At 44.4% G+C, this 16242-nt stretch overlaps 1 protein-coding gene across 2 annotated transcripts in view; it reads right to left on the reverse strand.

Moving 5' to 3' along the window:
* Positions 1–16242, reverse strand: part of cygb2 (cytoglobin 2) — a 30975-nt gene that overhangs the window by 6054 nt on the left and 8679 nt on the right. For both annotated transcript variants that reach the window (XM_020702137.3, NM_001104768.1), the window contains 1 exon segment: positions 10860–11091. In XM_020702137.3, coding sequence (XP_020557796.1) covers positions 10860–11091 — 232 coding nt within the window.

The raw sequence follows: 16242 nt of genomic DNA on the forward strand, positions 1-16242 counted from the left end.
AGGGGAAGGGGGATAAGACCATGAAGCAGCATAAAGCAACAAGTTTACTGGTTGTTAATCATTATGGTAAGGTTCAAATGTAGAAAAAAAAAAAAAAAGGGCGGAGCCTGTCCACACACACACTCAAATGTTATAAACACACCTGCTAGCTGCAAAAATGTCCACCTGTCGACATCTACACAAAACAGATAGTGTTCACACGCATACTTATGCCTTAAAACCAACTAGTGTGAAATATTTCAGTCATTCAGTCATGCAAACTGTTAGTGCAAAGGTGAGCTAACACCAGTGCTCAGGTGAGTGTTTATGTTCTTCTAAAATGGATGGTGGAACGTGAAAAGAAGGAGGGAGAGTGCCCAGCCATCCCCACCCCAAGACCCCCACCGCAGCAGCAGCGGCAGCCGGAATCCCCCCAACGCCACACGGGAACCGGCAGGGAACAACCGCCGCCCGGGCGACCAAGCCCGCCACCCAGGCCAGGGCCAGCAGGACCGCCGCAAGGCCCCCAGAGCCAGAGGCCAGGGACGCACGGAAGGAAAGAGAGCGCCGCCCCAGCCCAACCAGGAGAGCAGCCCCCCCGCCGCGCCGGGAGAACCCAACGCAGGGCCCCACCGGAGAAGGACGCCCACAGCCCCAGACGAGCACCCCACCACCACCCAGGAGTTCCGGGCATCCCCCCGCCCCAACCCCAGGTACGAGCCAGGACCCCCCAAGGGAGACCCGCTCCGCACTCCAGGCAGCCACCCGCCCGGCCCACGGTTGGTCCAGGGAGGAGCGAGGCAGGGGCCCGCCGCCCCCGCCCAGGAGGGGGGAACCCCGGGGAAAAAAGAGGGCCCACAAGGGGTGTTGTAAATATGGCCCGACCAGGCTCGGCCACAGTTGGAAATTTGGCGGGGCCCAGCACTCAGGAGCAAGGACCAGAACCCACCCCCCAGGGACCAGACACCCCCGGCTCAGATGTAATGTGAACCCCCCCACCGCGTGGAGAGAGCACCGCCGGGCCCAGGAAGCCGGCACCCCGGGGACACGGCCGCCGCTGCAAAGGGGCCCGTACCCCCACCAGGGAAGAGGCAGGGGACAGACGGACCCAGGTCCCACCTTCCTTGCAAAATGTGTGTGCGTGTATGTGTGTTTGAAAGGGTGTGTGTGTGCATGTGTGTGTGTTTATGTTGGGATGTATATATTGAGGGGGGAGGGGTGTGTGTACTAAGGGGGGTGCGGTTAAAATTGGCGGGTAGGGCACTAAGGGGACATCTCCTGATTACTCACAGTGACGTCCCCTCACCCTCCCCACCAAGGGGCCCTAAATGTCTAAGGTGCGGTTAAAATTGGCGGGTAGGGTGCTAGGAGGACATCCGCTGCTTGCTGGCAGTGATGTCCGAGCACCCCCCCTACCAAGGGCCCTACATGTCTAAGGTGCAAATAAAACCGAAAGAGGGGGGGCCCACTCCATACGGCAACCACAGGAGGGGGGCCACTGCCTAGTAACCCCCCCCCCCAAGGCTCATCGCAGGCTAAGCCCCCCACCCCCTCACCCTATTATGAGGTGATATGAGGAAGGGGGTAAGTTGGGGACAGATGATAGACTGTCCCCCGCCCCCCCCGCCCCCCAGCAAGGGGGCCAGGCCCACCCAGCCCCGGGGCCCCACCCCCGGAGGCGCAGACACCCCAGGCCCAGCACCACCACCCCCACACAGAGAGAGAGGAGCCAGAAAGCGCCGGCCCCCACCCCCAAACGCCGGCCCTAGAAGAGCTCTGATCAGGCCTCGACGGGACCGAGGCAGCCAACCGGCCGGGGAAACCGCCGATGGCCTCAGCGGAGACCCCGACCCGTCAACCCCCTCTGCCCCGTACCACTAGTGCCCCCCCCCCCCTCCCCCAGAATGCCCCCCCACAGGACAGGGCCGACAAGACCCCCACCCCACCCCACCCCCAGACCCCGCAGCCGAAGCGGATGACACCCAGAGCGACCGGGGGCCCCAAGAGGGTTGCCCCGTCCCGCCCCAGAGCCAGGGAAGGGCCGATCCCAGCCCCAGGTGTAGATGGGAAGCCCATCCAGCGCCGCTGGGCCCCCCCCCCGAGCAGCGCCCCCCGCCAACCCCCCCCAGCACAGGCAAAGGGACCACCCCCCCAAGCCAAGCCAGACCACCCCCCCACCACGCACCCCCACCCCACCCCCCCACCACGCACCCCCACACCCAAGCCCAGAGGACCACGCAGCGCCCCAGCCCGCCCCACCCAGGCGCCGGACCAGACCCCCCGACCAACGGAGCCCCCACCACCCCCGGCCAGGCACCGGAGGCCCCGACCCCCACCCCGGCCCACGGCAGAAGGGCAAGGAGCAGCGACGACCATGCCCCCCCCACCCCCTAAGTCACGGAGTTAGCTATGGGAGACCAGAGAGACCGAATTCTTTCAAAGTTACTTGAACTTTGGGCTGACATTTTTTCCAAGCTGATATGATCAAGCAGCAGATTTCTGTGTTGACTTATATTTATATTTTTTTTGCTTTTCAAATTTATTAAAATAGTTTTTTTTAGCAATGCAAAGAGTTATGAAAATGATAGAGCCTAATCCTCCTTCTACATCGATGGCACTCATGTCACCAAGCACACAAAGTGACGGTGAAGCTGTGATTGAAACCTTAAGCCAGACTGATAGATCGGCACATACCTGCTGCCAGAGAGCCTGGACCGGCGTGCAGAACCATAGTGCATGCATGTAATTGTCGGGTAGATTACTGTCACAGTGCTGACAAATGTCTGAGTTACTGAGACCCATCTTGAACATCCTCTGTCCAGTGTAGTAAATTCTCTGAAGAGTTTTGAAATGGATTAGCTGCAGATTTGGACTTTTTGTCATTTTAAAGGTGTTTAGACAAAGTTCTGACCAAAAACTTTCATCTGTGCTGATGCTCAAATACGCATCCCATTTTGTTGTCGGAAGTGAAATATTGTTATCTACATTACATAAAAGTTTGTATATTTTGGAGAGAGTTTTATTCCTTGAGAAATTGATCAGAGTGGTAACTACATCTGGTAGCTTTAAATCGTTGTCTCTGTATTTAAACTTTTTAGTAATAATTGATTTAAGTTGCTGATATTCCAAGAAGTTATATATTCCATGTTTGTCTTGAAGTTCCTGGGGAGTTATGAATCTTCTATCAATAATTATGTGCTCTAGTTGTTTTATGCCCCCTGCTTGCCAAGCTGGGAAGTGGATAATTTTTTTGTTTATGAGGATGTCTGGGTTGTTCCAGATGGGTGTCATTTTGCACGGTTGAATTGATGATTTTGATATTTTGAGAAATTCCCACCAGGCTGTTAAAGTGGCATTTATATTAATACTTTTGAAACAATCCTGTTTTTTAACTTTTTGACTAATAAATGGAAGATCTGACAGGTTGATCTTTCCACATAACGCCTGTTCCAAGTCTAACCATGAGTTGGTTTCTGGATTATTTTTTAACCATTTTAAGATGTATTGTAATCTATTTGCAAGAAAGTAATTGTGGAAGTTAGGTAATTCTAATCCTCCACAGCTTTTTGCAGATTTTAAAGTTTTTAGACTAATTCTTGCAGGTTTATTGTTCCATAGAAAGCTTGATATGGATGAGTCTAATGTTTTGAACCATTTTAATGGCGGTTGTGTGGGAATCATTGAGAAGAGATAATTAACTTTGGGTAAGATTTTCATTTTAACCGTGGCTACCTTGCCCATAAGGGACAAAGGCAGGTTGGTCCAGCGTGTTAGATCGTCCTGTATGTTTTTCAGTAATGGGGTGTAGTTTAGCTGCACCAGTTCTGATATTTTGGGGGAAAAATAAATACCTAGATATTTTATATTGCCTGATTTAACTGGTATTGTGAGTCCTTGCTCCGCATTACTGTTCAGTGGTAATAAAACAGATTTATTCCAATTAATGGAATAGTCTGATATAGAAGAGAATTCATTAATGATTGTTGCCGTTTCATTTACAGAATGTATATTACTTAAAAACAGTAATATGTCATCTGCATAGAGACTAATTTTATGATGGCTGTGTTTGGTTTTAATTCCTTTAATACTCTCATTCTGTCTTATTGCTGCAGCTAGAGGCTCGATAAATATTGCAAAAAGAGAGGGGGAGAGTGGGCAACCCTGTCTGGTTCCTCTTCCAAGAAAAAAACTGTTGGAAGTCTGTTTATTAGTTCTAACTGATGCATTGGGGTTGTGATATAATATTTTGATCCAATTGATGAATGATTCTCCAAACCCAAACTTATGGAGGGCAGCAATGAGGAACTTCCAATTTACTCTATCAAAGGCTTTTTCAGCATCCAGTGATAGTATAGTCATTTCCTGGTTTTTGATGGTGGCAAAGTCTATTATGTTAACGAGTCTGCGGACATTGTCATCCGAGTGTCTGCCTTTGATGAATCCAGTTTGATCAAAGTCAATTATGTGAGGAGTGACTTTTTCTATTCTCTGTGCTAGTGCTTTGCAGATAATTTTTACATCTGCATTCATTAAAGAAATGGGGCGATAGCTTGAAGGACTCATGGGGTCTTTGTCTGGTTTTACAAGAAGGATAATGTTGGCAGAGTTCATGTTAGGTGGTAGAGATTGGCTTTCATTGATAAATTTTACCGTTTTATAAAACGTTGGTGCCAGTTGTTCCCAGAATTCCTTATAAAACTCTGCAGGAAAGCCGTCAGGCCCTGGTGCTTTACCATTAGGCATAAGTAACAGAGCTTCATGAAGCTCAGACAACGAGAGCGGAGAGTCTAAATTTGTGATTTGATCTTCGTTTAACTTGGGCAGGTTTATATTGTTGAGAAATGAGTTGATGCTTTGTTCTGATGGATTGATCTGTGGAGTGTATAAGTTTTGATAAAAGTCTTTAAACGCATTATTAATTTTTACCGGGTCATGGGTGTTCATTTTTAAAGCTTCGTAAAGTTGTTAACCTAATTTTTTTCTCTGACTTTTAACACCGCATGAGTTGTGTGGTCCTCTGTGCTTTCATCCTATTCTTATTCATTTTAATTTTAGTCTCTGCACAGCATTTGGGAAACTGTTTGTTTGGGAAATGTGCTCTCTAAATAAAGTGGATTGGATTGGATAACGGCTCAGGGGTTTGGCTACTTGCGTGTTGCGTTCAAGTGCTGTCACTTCTGCAGAACTGGTCGGATCCTGCAGAACCTCAAAGAACATGTGAACTTTCTGCGTGTGGTAATTTATTTAGAAAATGTAGTCCAGTCTATCTACCTTAAAGGCCTCCAGCAGCTTCTGGGCATCTGAATTCATGCAACAATTTGAGTCTGCATACATTTTTCAAAAACTGGATGTGGGTTTTTTTCCCCCTCGGATGTCTCCATCCTCCCTTTCTGCTAATTACTTAGATCAGGTGTTAGACAAAAACAAAAGGTGCAAGGAAACAGGAAGTCTGGAAACAACCCAACAGTGCTTTTAAAGACAAATACTGACAGCATCTTCATCTTTGTGGCTGTCCTCAGTGGTGCATCCTATTTGGCTGGATGTTTTGATTGCTTTGGGTTTGATTGACATGTAAATCTGCAACATTTTTTATAAATTAAAATAGTCAAAAATCAATGAACTTCTTTCTCTGACTTTGAGATTTAACGGATTCTTAACTTTTTTTTTCTTAATTGGGCAAAATAATTAAAACTTCATGACAAAAGCAAACATTTTTAAAACAGTTACATCACAGACCAGCAAACTATCAATAAATCAGAGAAAATCAAGTCCTGCTTCTAACTCAACCTGTCAGATAAATCATTGGAAGTTTAATCCTAAATCTTGGGACAAGAGAACCAGCAGGATAATAAAAACAGTCCAACAATTACCTTAACACTGAGGACTGAAATAACGGGGGATTTAATGTCATTAAGCTTCCGGCTGAAGATTTTCTGTTTGTTTTGTCCGGCAGCTAGAACCTATTAGGAGTTTTCTACAGAGTGAAACAGGACGTGATGTGGTTCAAACATTTTCATCTCAAAACTTCACGAATAAAAGAAACTGAATGAGAATTCTGTCATCTGGTTAGCGTGACATTTGTCTCTTTCATTTATACGACTCAGGAGTACCATATTACAAAAGGAATCTATTACAGCTACATAATACTAAAACAAAATAGTGACGCAAATTTGCGGCAGTAAGAGATTTAGAGTTTAAATTTAAATATATTTTCTGATCTTTTGGACTCACTTGTAGCATATTCTAAATTTGGACTAAAAGTAGGCCAAGAAGAGTTAATTTTTCATTTGCTTTCACGAATTGAAACCATCTTCGTTATTTGATTTTTCATTTTTGTTTCAGTTCAGACAGAATGTGTTGGGCTTTATTTCTACAGACTAGACTGACTGAAGGGAAGCGTTGCTGCTGCCAATCGTATTTCCTGTGAAAGTATAAATAATATCTGTAACGTTTCTGTACATTAAAGTTTATTACACCATGGTCCAGTTGAATACTCGATTCTGATTGGCTGCTGGGTGTGCATTAAAACCGGATAACTGCAAGGTGAAAAAAGAAGTTCCGGTCACCTAGCTTAACTGTTTTATATCACTACTTCTTTAAAACAACGTTTTGCTTCATCATTTGGTTAAAAAAAAAAGCGGTAAGAGGTGAACTTTCTCTCTGAACTGATACTTTATTCAACCCATCGGGACGAATAGCATATATATGTCCCTGAATCTTGACTGCAGCGGTGGTGCGGCGCGACGCGGACTATTTGTTATGTGATGCTGCGTAACAAATAGTCAAATAGTCAATTAGTAATAACGCACACTCTGGTCAGAACTCTGTCTAAACACCTTTAAACTGACAAAAAGTCCAAATCTGCAGCTAATCCATCTCAAAACTCTTCACAGAATTTACGACACTGGACAGAGGATGTTCAAGATGGGTCTCAGTAACTCAGACATTTGCGAGCACTGTGATAGTAATCTACCCGACAGCTACATGCACGCACTGTGGTTCTGCACTCCTGTCCAGGCTCTCTGGCAGCAGGTATGTGCCGATTTATCAGTCTGGCTTAAGGTTTCAATCACAGCTTCACCGTCACTTTGTGTGCTTGTTGACATGAGTGCCATCGATATAGAAGAAGGATTAGCATCTATCATTTTCATAACTCTTTGTATTGCCAAAAAAACTATTTTAATAAATTGGAAAAACAAGAAAAACATAAACATAAGTCAACACAGAAATCTGCTGTTTGATCATATCAGCTTGGAAAAAATGTCAGCCCAAAGCTCAAGTAACTTTGAAAGAATTCAGTCTCTCTGGTCTCCTGTGGTTGACTCCATGACTTAGGGGGTGGGGGGCTTGGTCGTCGCTGCTCCTTGCCCTTCTGCCGTGGTTTGGGGTGGGGGTCGGGGCTTCCGGTGCCTGGCGGGGGCGGTGGGGGTCTCCGTTGATCGGGGGGTCGGGTCCGGTGCCTGGGTGGTGCGGGCTGGGGCGCTGCGTGGTCCTCTGGGCTTGGGTGTGGGGGTGCGTGGTGGGGGGGTGGTGTGGTGGTCTGGCTTGGCTTGGGGGGGTGGTCCCTTTGCCTGTGCTGGGGGGGGGTTGGCGGGGGGCCCTGCTCGGGGGGGGGGGGGGGGGGGGGGCAGCGGCGCCGGATGGGCTGCCCATCTGCACCTGGGGCTGGGATCGGCCCTTCCCTGGCTCTGGGACAGGACGGGACAACCCTCTCGGGGCCCCCGGTCGCTCTGGGTGTCACCCGCTTCGGCTGCGGGGTCTGGGGTGGGGTGGGGTGGGGGGCTTGTCGGCCCTGTCCTGTGGGGGGGCGTTCTGGGGGGGAGGGGGGGCCCATTATTGGTACGGGTCGGGGGGGCTAGCGGGTCGGGGTCTCCGCTGAGGCAATCAGTGGTTGCCTCGGCCGGTTGGCCTCCTCGGTCCCGTCGAGGCCTGACAAGGAAGGTGGGACCTGGGTCCATCTGTCCCCTACCCCTTCCCTGGTGGGGGGTGCGGGCCTCTTGGCGATGGCGGCCGTGTCCCTTGGGTGCCGGCTCCCTGGGCCCGGCGGTGCTCTCTCCGCACGGTGGGGGGGTTCATATTACACCTGAGCCGGGGGTGTTCGTGTCCCTGGGGGGTGGGTCCTGGTCCTTGCCCCTGGGCGCTGGGCCCCGCCAAACTTCCAACATGGCCGAGCCTGGTCGGGCCATATTTATAACACCCCTTGTGGGCCGCCCTTTTTTCCCCGGGGTTCCCCCCTCCTGGGCGGGGGCGGCGGTCCCCTGCCTTGCTCCTACCTGGACCAACCGTGGGCCGGGTGGGTGGCTGCCTGGAGTGCGGAGCGGGTCTCCCTTGGGGGGTCCTGGCTCGTACCTGGGGTAGGGGCGGGGGGATGCCCGGAACTCCTGGGTGGTGGTGGGGTGCTCGTCTGGGGCTGTGGGCGTCCCTCTCCGGTGGGGCCCTGCGTTGGGCTCTTCCGGCGCGGCGGGGGGGCTGCTTTCCTGGCTGGGCTGGGGCGGCGCTCTCTTTCCCTCCGCGCCTCCCTGCTCTCTGGCTCTGGGGGCCTCGCGGCGGTCCTGCTGGCCCTGGCCTGGGTGGCGGTCTTGGTCGCCCGGGGGGCGGTTGTTCCCTGCCTGTTCCCGTATGGCGTTGGGGGAATTCCGGCTGCCGCTGCTGCTGCGGCGGGGGTCTGGGTGTGGGGGTGGCTGGGCGCTCCTCCTCCTTCTTTTCACGTTCCACCATCCATTTTAGAAGAACATAAACACTCACTTGAGCACAGGTGTTAGCTCACCTTTGCACTAATAGTTTGCATGATTGAATGAATGAAATATTTCACACTAGTTGGTTTAAAGGCATAGGTATGCGTTCGTGAACACTATCTGTTTTGTGTACATGTTGACATGTGGACAGCTAGCAGGTGTGTTGATAATATTTGAGTGTGTGTGAACAGGCCCCGCCCTTTTTGTACTACATTTGAACCGTACCGTAATGATAAACAACCAGTAAACCTGTCTGCTCTATGCTGCTTCATGGTCTTACCCCCCTTCCCCTCCTATTATCACCCCCTACCCCCCCTCTCTCTAACATCCCTCTCTCTTTTTCCCCTCTTTCCTTTTCTGTCCGGTCCAACACCAAAGATTTTCAAACATGATTGAAATTAATAAAGTTTGGCCTCAATTACAAAAGGGGTTTATTCAGACATACCTTTGGTTTGTCTGAAGATTAATAACCCCTCTTGTTAAAATAAAATATGTCCAACACAAGAGGCCCTCAGCTCTCATCTGTTTGCCTAGCTGTTGGACAGGACAAGTTAAAAAAAAGAAAAAAAAAAAAAAGTAATAACGCACACTTCGTCAGCCATTAACCCTCACTTAACCATCTCAAATTCAAGAGGAATTAAGGAACAACGGCAGTAAATGAAAGAAAAATCAACTTTTAGAGTTTACAGACCTGCGAACCTACAAGACCAGATGTTCACGGAAATCACCCGATGATCATTTTATATTTTATATTAGTTTAGTTTTGTCATTTCACCAAAATAAAACAATATTTTTTGTGGTCATACTTAAACCACATATACAATAGATTCAAAATGTATTGCAATCAATTTTTTTAATAATTATGTTCTTCTTCTGTCAGTACTATGATAAAAGTTACTTCTAAATAATAAACGAGTCCTAAGACAGCAAAAATGTCATTTACAATTAATCTGTAATATAAGCGCAGTTGCTCTCTAATGGGAAACTAATGGGACACAAACCTGACTTTTCCTTCTTAAATCAAAACCTTTAAGTCTGATATTATGCAAAGGATTGACAGTCACACGAGGTTAAAAATCAGGGGAAACACTGTGGCGCTGATAGATGATGCATTTAGTCTGAAATGAAGCATTTCAGACTCAGAACAAAAAGGTTGAACGCTTTCAGGAGCAGGAAATGTGTTCTCTGCACAGCTGGCCTTCATGACTGCAGACGCTATTCAAAGGATCTGAAGAGGGACGCACTTCCCTCCTCATCCGGATGAAGAGGGGAGCTCGCTGGATGCCATGTTGAAAATACGAACCCTTCGTGTTCTAGTTGGATCAAGCTTCAACCCTCCCATCGCTCAGCTCTGTGCACCTTCCTGGAACTGAGCTTTTCCGTAGAAATTGTTGCTCTCAGGACCATGTTGTTGATTGAATGACATGCATTTCTATAAAACTCAGTCTTGATGCATCTTTTTGCATCAAATCGTTTTAAAAGCAGTTTATCAAAAAAGAGGAATCAGAAGATTTAAACCAGAACAAAATGAATTAAATGTGTTTATCAAGCTTCACAAAAGCAGTTTCTCACCTTCGTGTCTATTTGTTTTTGAAGTGAATGGATGCAGATGCTGAACTTTGTGTACATCATCCAGTAAAAAACAGAGTCAGAAAATGTACATGTGATTTTCTTTGGGAACATTTATGTATCTTAGCAGAATTCTGTGATATAATGAATAATAGGCTTCTTAAGGGGCTTTTTAAGCATTGTTATCAGTTTTCAAGATTGAAAGATGTCTTTATTCTGTAAACTTCTTGTGGTAATGAGGTACAAAATCTGCTTTATAAATAAAGTTTGATTTGGTTATATTAAGCAAGCAAATCAATAGATTTATCAGAGACTTTTCATCTTTAAAAAGTTGCATTTTACTCGATTTAAGATTCTTTGTTCTTGCCTTGACTTTGTATTTATATTCGGGACAATATCAATATTAAAATGGCCATTATATGTTAAATATATATATGAATTAAATATACATAAAAATATATACATGTATTAAAAATGCATTTTTTTATTAACTGGAACTTTGCTTTGTTACATTTGGAAAAAGGAAAATCACGCCTACAATGATCCGGAAATAAACAAATCAAATATGAGTTTTACCTTGAAGTATATGGGTTCCACCTTGTGTTTGACAGCGTGGGCCTTTCCCACCAAGGCCAGTACTGAGGAGACTTTCTCGGGGTCTTGCAGGTTCTCCACCACTGTGTTGATGGCGTTCATCACCCTGCGGGCGTGCTGCCGGAGCTGGCTGCTCTTCTCCATCTCCTCAGGATCCTGCATGTCTTGAAACTGGCTGAAATACTGTTTGGCTGACGGGAAGTTGACAAAGAACCTAAAGAGAACAGACGGAGAACTGTGAGGTCCAGACGACAATCGTGGACTTTTTCATATAAGCAGAGCTTTGGGTTAGGTCGAGGCAGAGTCATCTTCATGTTAGGGGCTTGTAGCTACAGACAGGTAGGGGAAATCTACCCAAACCCTTCTCCAGACAGGTGGGTTTTCTAGATTATTGTTATTATTTCGGTTTGTATTCAATATTGACAGTCTTCCTCTGTACGAGGCTGATCTTTGGGCAAACTATGAAAGGGCCAGTATGGGAAAGCTACGGGTGACAAATGAGACTTTTCTCAACCCTTTAACAATGAAACTTTCACATTATACAAGTAAGGAGTTTTCACAATACATATACAGTACAGAATCAGCTGATTCCTGTTCATCGCGTGAACAGTTGAAGAGTTACATCAGGTCAAAGAGCGTGGGTTATTGAGGCATCGCCGGCGACCTCTCCGGTGTTGAAGGGCAATTAGTAATGTTGTATTTAGTGAAATAGGCTTTCAGTCAAATATGTAGAAATGCTGGAGGAGTTGCCTTTGTGTCCGCCCTTCTTTAACTAACGTACATGCTATTACTATTGTAGGTTTTTGTATTTTATTGTATTGTTATTTTTATTTTTTGTACACTCTCGGCTTTCATGTTTTGTATTTTTCTGCATCACTGATTGGACTATGACTTCGGAATAACGTCTGCCTGCCAACTATCATTCCCTTATAAATACTACAAAGTACATGTGTGGTACACTTGTTAGTTGTATTTGAAATCTCAAGCTGGGCAGTTATTGTTTCTTTGTTCGAGACCCCCCCTGCCTTTCATTGTAAAACATCTGTAATCTGTTTTGGTTTATATTTCTCTAATATTTTTGATGCATCTGTAGGAGCAAGCAGAACCTATTTTGCAATGTCAAAGGATATTTATACGAAGTTGCAGTGGATGCAGGTTCTTTTTATTGCACCTTCAAAGTTGTGTTTAATCACATTTGGTGAGCATTGTATTTTTTAAGTACTGTCTGAAATTGCAATTTAAACCAAATACTACCAATTCCTAACGCTTGTTTTTTTTAAATCTACTGACATTTCCTGGGGTGGTAATAACTTGCATCTAAATACTTGTTGTACAGTAAAAGTTAACACTGTCCCTGAACAATAGAAACTTCCTCTTTCCGCCTACCGTAACTTCACAATAATTATTACTAAAATATGAAACAGCTCTTCAAATCTGGAATCAATTTGGCAGCCTTTCTTCCTGAAAGTGCAGATCGGTAAGTTGCACATCCTTTTTCTGACACTCAAGTGTTTAATCAGAGGAAGTTCCTGGCAGAAGCCTCTGAAGTGGCGAAGCGCCGCGAGACGCCGTAGTTAAGTCTGATCTGACAGAGTGTAATTGGAGGCAGGTGTGCTGAGAGGAGCATCTAATTTTCACGCGCATCCATCTGTATCCAGGAGCACCAGAAAAAAACAAAGAAAGCTTCATCTAAAGGCAGAAACTTAAATGAATTAAACAGATGTTTACATGTTCACATTAATCCAGCCATACACAGATGCTGTAAAAAAAAAACTGTTAAAGGCTAAGAAATAAATCTGTTTTTGTGAGGTTTTAATTATTGTTTTAATTAATTCAGTTGGAAGGAGTAAACAAAACTCAATTCTCTCTGTTTACTTCATGTTTGGAAATGCACTGCTGCTGATTTAGTGTTCATAAAATGTCATTCAGGTTCATTTGTTCAAAAGCACAAAAGGAGGAGGAAAGCAGCCGTAATAATAACCAACATGCCACACAAGTGGTTTTATCTGTGATAAACTTTGTCCAGACTTTGTGAGTTTACTTTGTCTCCAAGTTTTGCAACGGCTGCTCTCCTCCAAAAACTAGTGCGACACAAGTCTTTCAAAACACTCCTGAAACCCCTGATGTCAAAGGTCAGAACTGGTAACCATCACCCTTTTTGTTTGTTGAGGTGTTTGAGATTTTTTTATCCTATTTTTCGTTCTACAGGGTGAAAAGAGTTTGTTCTAGTTTCCGAAGGACATTTATGCAGGACAGCAGTGGATGCGGTTTATTTTGTGGGAATCCGTGATCCTGAATGCTTCATGTCTGTGTTTGGACAAATGCAGGAACAAAGATGAACAGCGGTCCTTTATGTATTGCAGGAGTTATGTTGTAAAAATAACCTGCAATGAACAAAAAAAATTTTGGGAATTTTGAAATTTTCGACTATTTCTTCAGCCATTTACGTAATTTATGTCACTCCAACAGATTCAGAGGCTGAGAAAAGCTAGTAAACACCTGACTAAAGTGTTGCAAAATGTTGCTTTTCTCCGAATCAGAATTAGCCGATTCACATTGATCACCTCAGCGTTTGTTACAGGAACATTACAGCGCGTCAACATTGATATCTCTGATGTTAAAGGGTTAACCTATTCTGTACAGGAGACATTGCATGGAGGAGATTGAGTGACAACAGCCAATTAGGACCCAGAAGACAATGCAGAAAAAGAAAAAATGTGCAAAATTCCATAAAAAAATCTGCGAGGATGCAAACGCTGAGGCTGAATATGTGGACCAATTCCACATTTCTTAGTAAAATGTTAGCTGTTTCCACCTAATGTTTTCATGAAGAGGGATCAGTTAATAACTGATAGTATATGACATGATCATTTAAACAACTAAATTAGAAGGTACTTGTTCCTGTTTGTTTTTTTTCCCCAAGGTATTTGTATAAAGTTTTACATTATACAAACCACAATCCTGATGTATTTAAAAGTTCTGAAATTATGAAAGACAAATTACTAAAACAAGTATTTATAATATTTTAAAGCTAAAGGAAAACCACCATAATGATAATTCATAATAAATGAAATAAACAAAATACCCCATACCATTACCCCCCCTTCCCTGTCCCTTCCTCATAGCCATGCCATCACTCCATCACGCTGCGTCCTGCATTATGCACCATCACATGCAGCTAAGCTGCAACAAGCTTGTACTAAAAAGGGACCCCATAAATCTTCAAATGTGTCAAGAGACTTTTATGAGTGAATACCTAATTATCTCCAGTTTTAAGCAGGATATGATATCCTGCAGCCACTGTGAATGAGACGGAGAAGATGTTTCTTTCCATTAAACCAGGAGTGAGGCAAACAGTATACAGTATTTTTTGGCAGTATACCTAAAACAGCTTTGTCCTCCACAACCCCAAAAAGGGCTGCTAAGGGATTTGGTTTCAAATCAGTCTTAAATACACGAGACATCGTGTCAAAAATGGTCCTCCAATATTTATTCAGATGAGAGCATGAAAAGAACATGTGGTACAGAGAGGCATCTGTAAGATTACATCTAATACATGGTGGGGTAACTGTGGGGTACATAAAGCCAGGCCGGTGTGCCACCTTGTACTGAATTAGTGTCTAGCACAAAAAGAAGATGAGTTTACCAGTTTAAGAGCAGAAACCCAAGTCATCCGATATCTTCTTCCCAAGCCATCTTACATTTATCCACAGAGGAACATTTAAGGTCCAATATGATGTTGCACAGTCTAGAAATGATTCCCTTCCTGGATGGATCAAGTGACAAACTTTTATCAGTTATTTCTGTTTCTTTAATGGTCTTTGAATTGTTTTTTTTTTAGAATGTTGGTAGCTGTGAAACAAAGAAATGACGCAAAAAAAAATCTGAGTTTAAAAGATCAAATGTCTCTTTCAGTTGTACAAATAAAGCCAAAGTTATCATCTTTAAGTAGATCTCTAAAGCGAGTGATACCACTGTTGTACCATCGCAGGAAGCCTGGATCCACAGTAGATGGCTTAAAAAGGGGATTCACAGCAACAGGACTCCAAATAAAGAAACTGTAAAGGCCAAACTGTTTTCTTAACTAAGAACAAATCTTCCCTTTTTTTTAAAGTCATTTTTGCTGCGATAATCTTTATTGTTTGAATATATATATTAGAGCACTAACAATGAAAAGAAAAAAAAATCACTTCAGCAATACAAGAATCCACCTGATCCTAACTGAAATGTCTCAGATTTGGCCTAAATAGCACCCAAATCTGAGGAGATGTCTGTGGGTTTTATCATTTTAGACCGAATCTGAGATTTTTGGGGATTTTCTGAGTTGTCCCACAACGACATGAGTCGTAGGAAGGGCCTTAAAATTCCTTTCAAACAAAAGAAAAATGTATTTTGTGACAAGATCTTTGGTCTTCACAGGAAATCCCAATAACAGGATCTCACACAAGCTTCCTGAACAGCAACTTTTAGCGTCTCATTTTGTTTTTTATAGATCTATCTTACTGCAAATGAGAAAGGATGAGTTTGGTGAAAAGATTCTAGCAGTGCTCAGAAAACTGGATTTGAATGAACCTGAAACGTCGGTGTCTAACCTGAATATCTACCACTGAAAAGAATCAAGTTAATCAGTGGAAATGGATCTCATGGAACATAATCCTGAACTGCTGAGATAGATAAGTTTCCAGACGTCTGTGAAAATAGTTATGGTTAAAAGACGTTTCTAACATCTAAAATATGACCTCTTTAAACACATTGAATGCAGTTTAAATCCATTTTAATGCTGCCGACTTTTGCAAACAATTCAGAAAATGTGAACACGCATCAAAAACCTGCAGCAGCAGTTTATGAGATTGCGGTTTCTATAAATGGATGCAGCCTAAAGCAGCCGTTGTTTCTAATAATGGTTGTTCTGACAGAGATGGAAGATTTTTCTGAACCGATAAAAGAAGAAGACCGTTGTAGAGGTCGGTGGGATTTTCTGCTTTTGTTCTTGTTAAGAAAAAGTAAATGGAAGACGGGACAAACTTTCATCTGAGTCAGACTTCAAGTAGTCTCCAAGAAGATCGTCTCTGCATCTCATCGATTTTTAAAGCAGATTGATTTATTTGATTTTCTTAATTCTGAAACCTCATTGGCTTCTTTGAGCTGCTTTTTTAGGTGAATTATCTGCCTCCATCTAATCCTACCATGTGTATCCTCCTCACCAACACCCATCATGCTCCTCTATGGTCTTCCTCTTGGCCTCCTTCCTGGTAGCTGCAACCTCACCCCCTTTATCCAACAAAATCACCGTCCCTGCTTTTTTCAAATTTTGATCACCAGCGTTACATTCACCCAATCAGCTGTTTTCTCTATTCCTGATTTG

Source organism: Oryzias latipes, chromosome 1 (genome assembly GCF_053564925.1).
Source record: "Oryzias latipes strain Hd-rR chromosome 1, Olatipes_Hd-rR_3.1".
Taxonomy (NCBI): Eukaryota; Metazoa; Chordata; class Actinopteri; order Beloniformes; family Adrianichthyidae; genus Oryzias; species Oryzias latipes.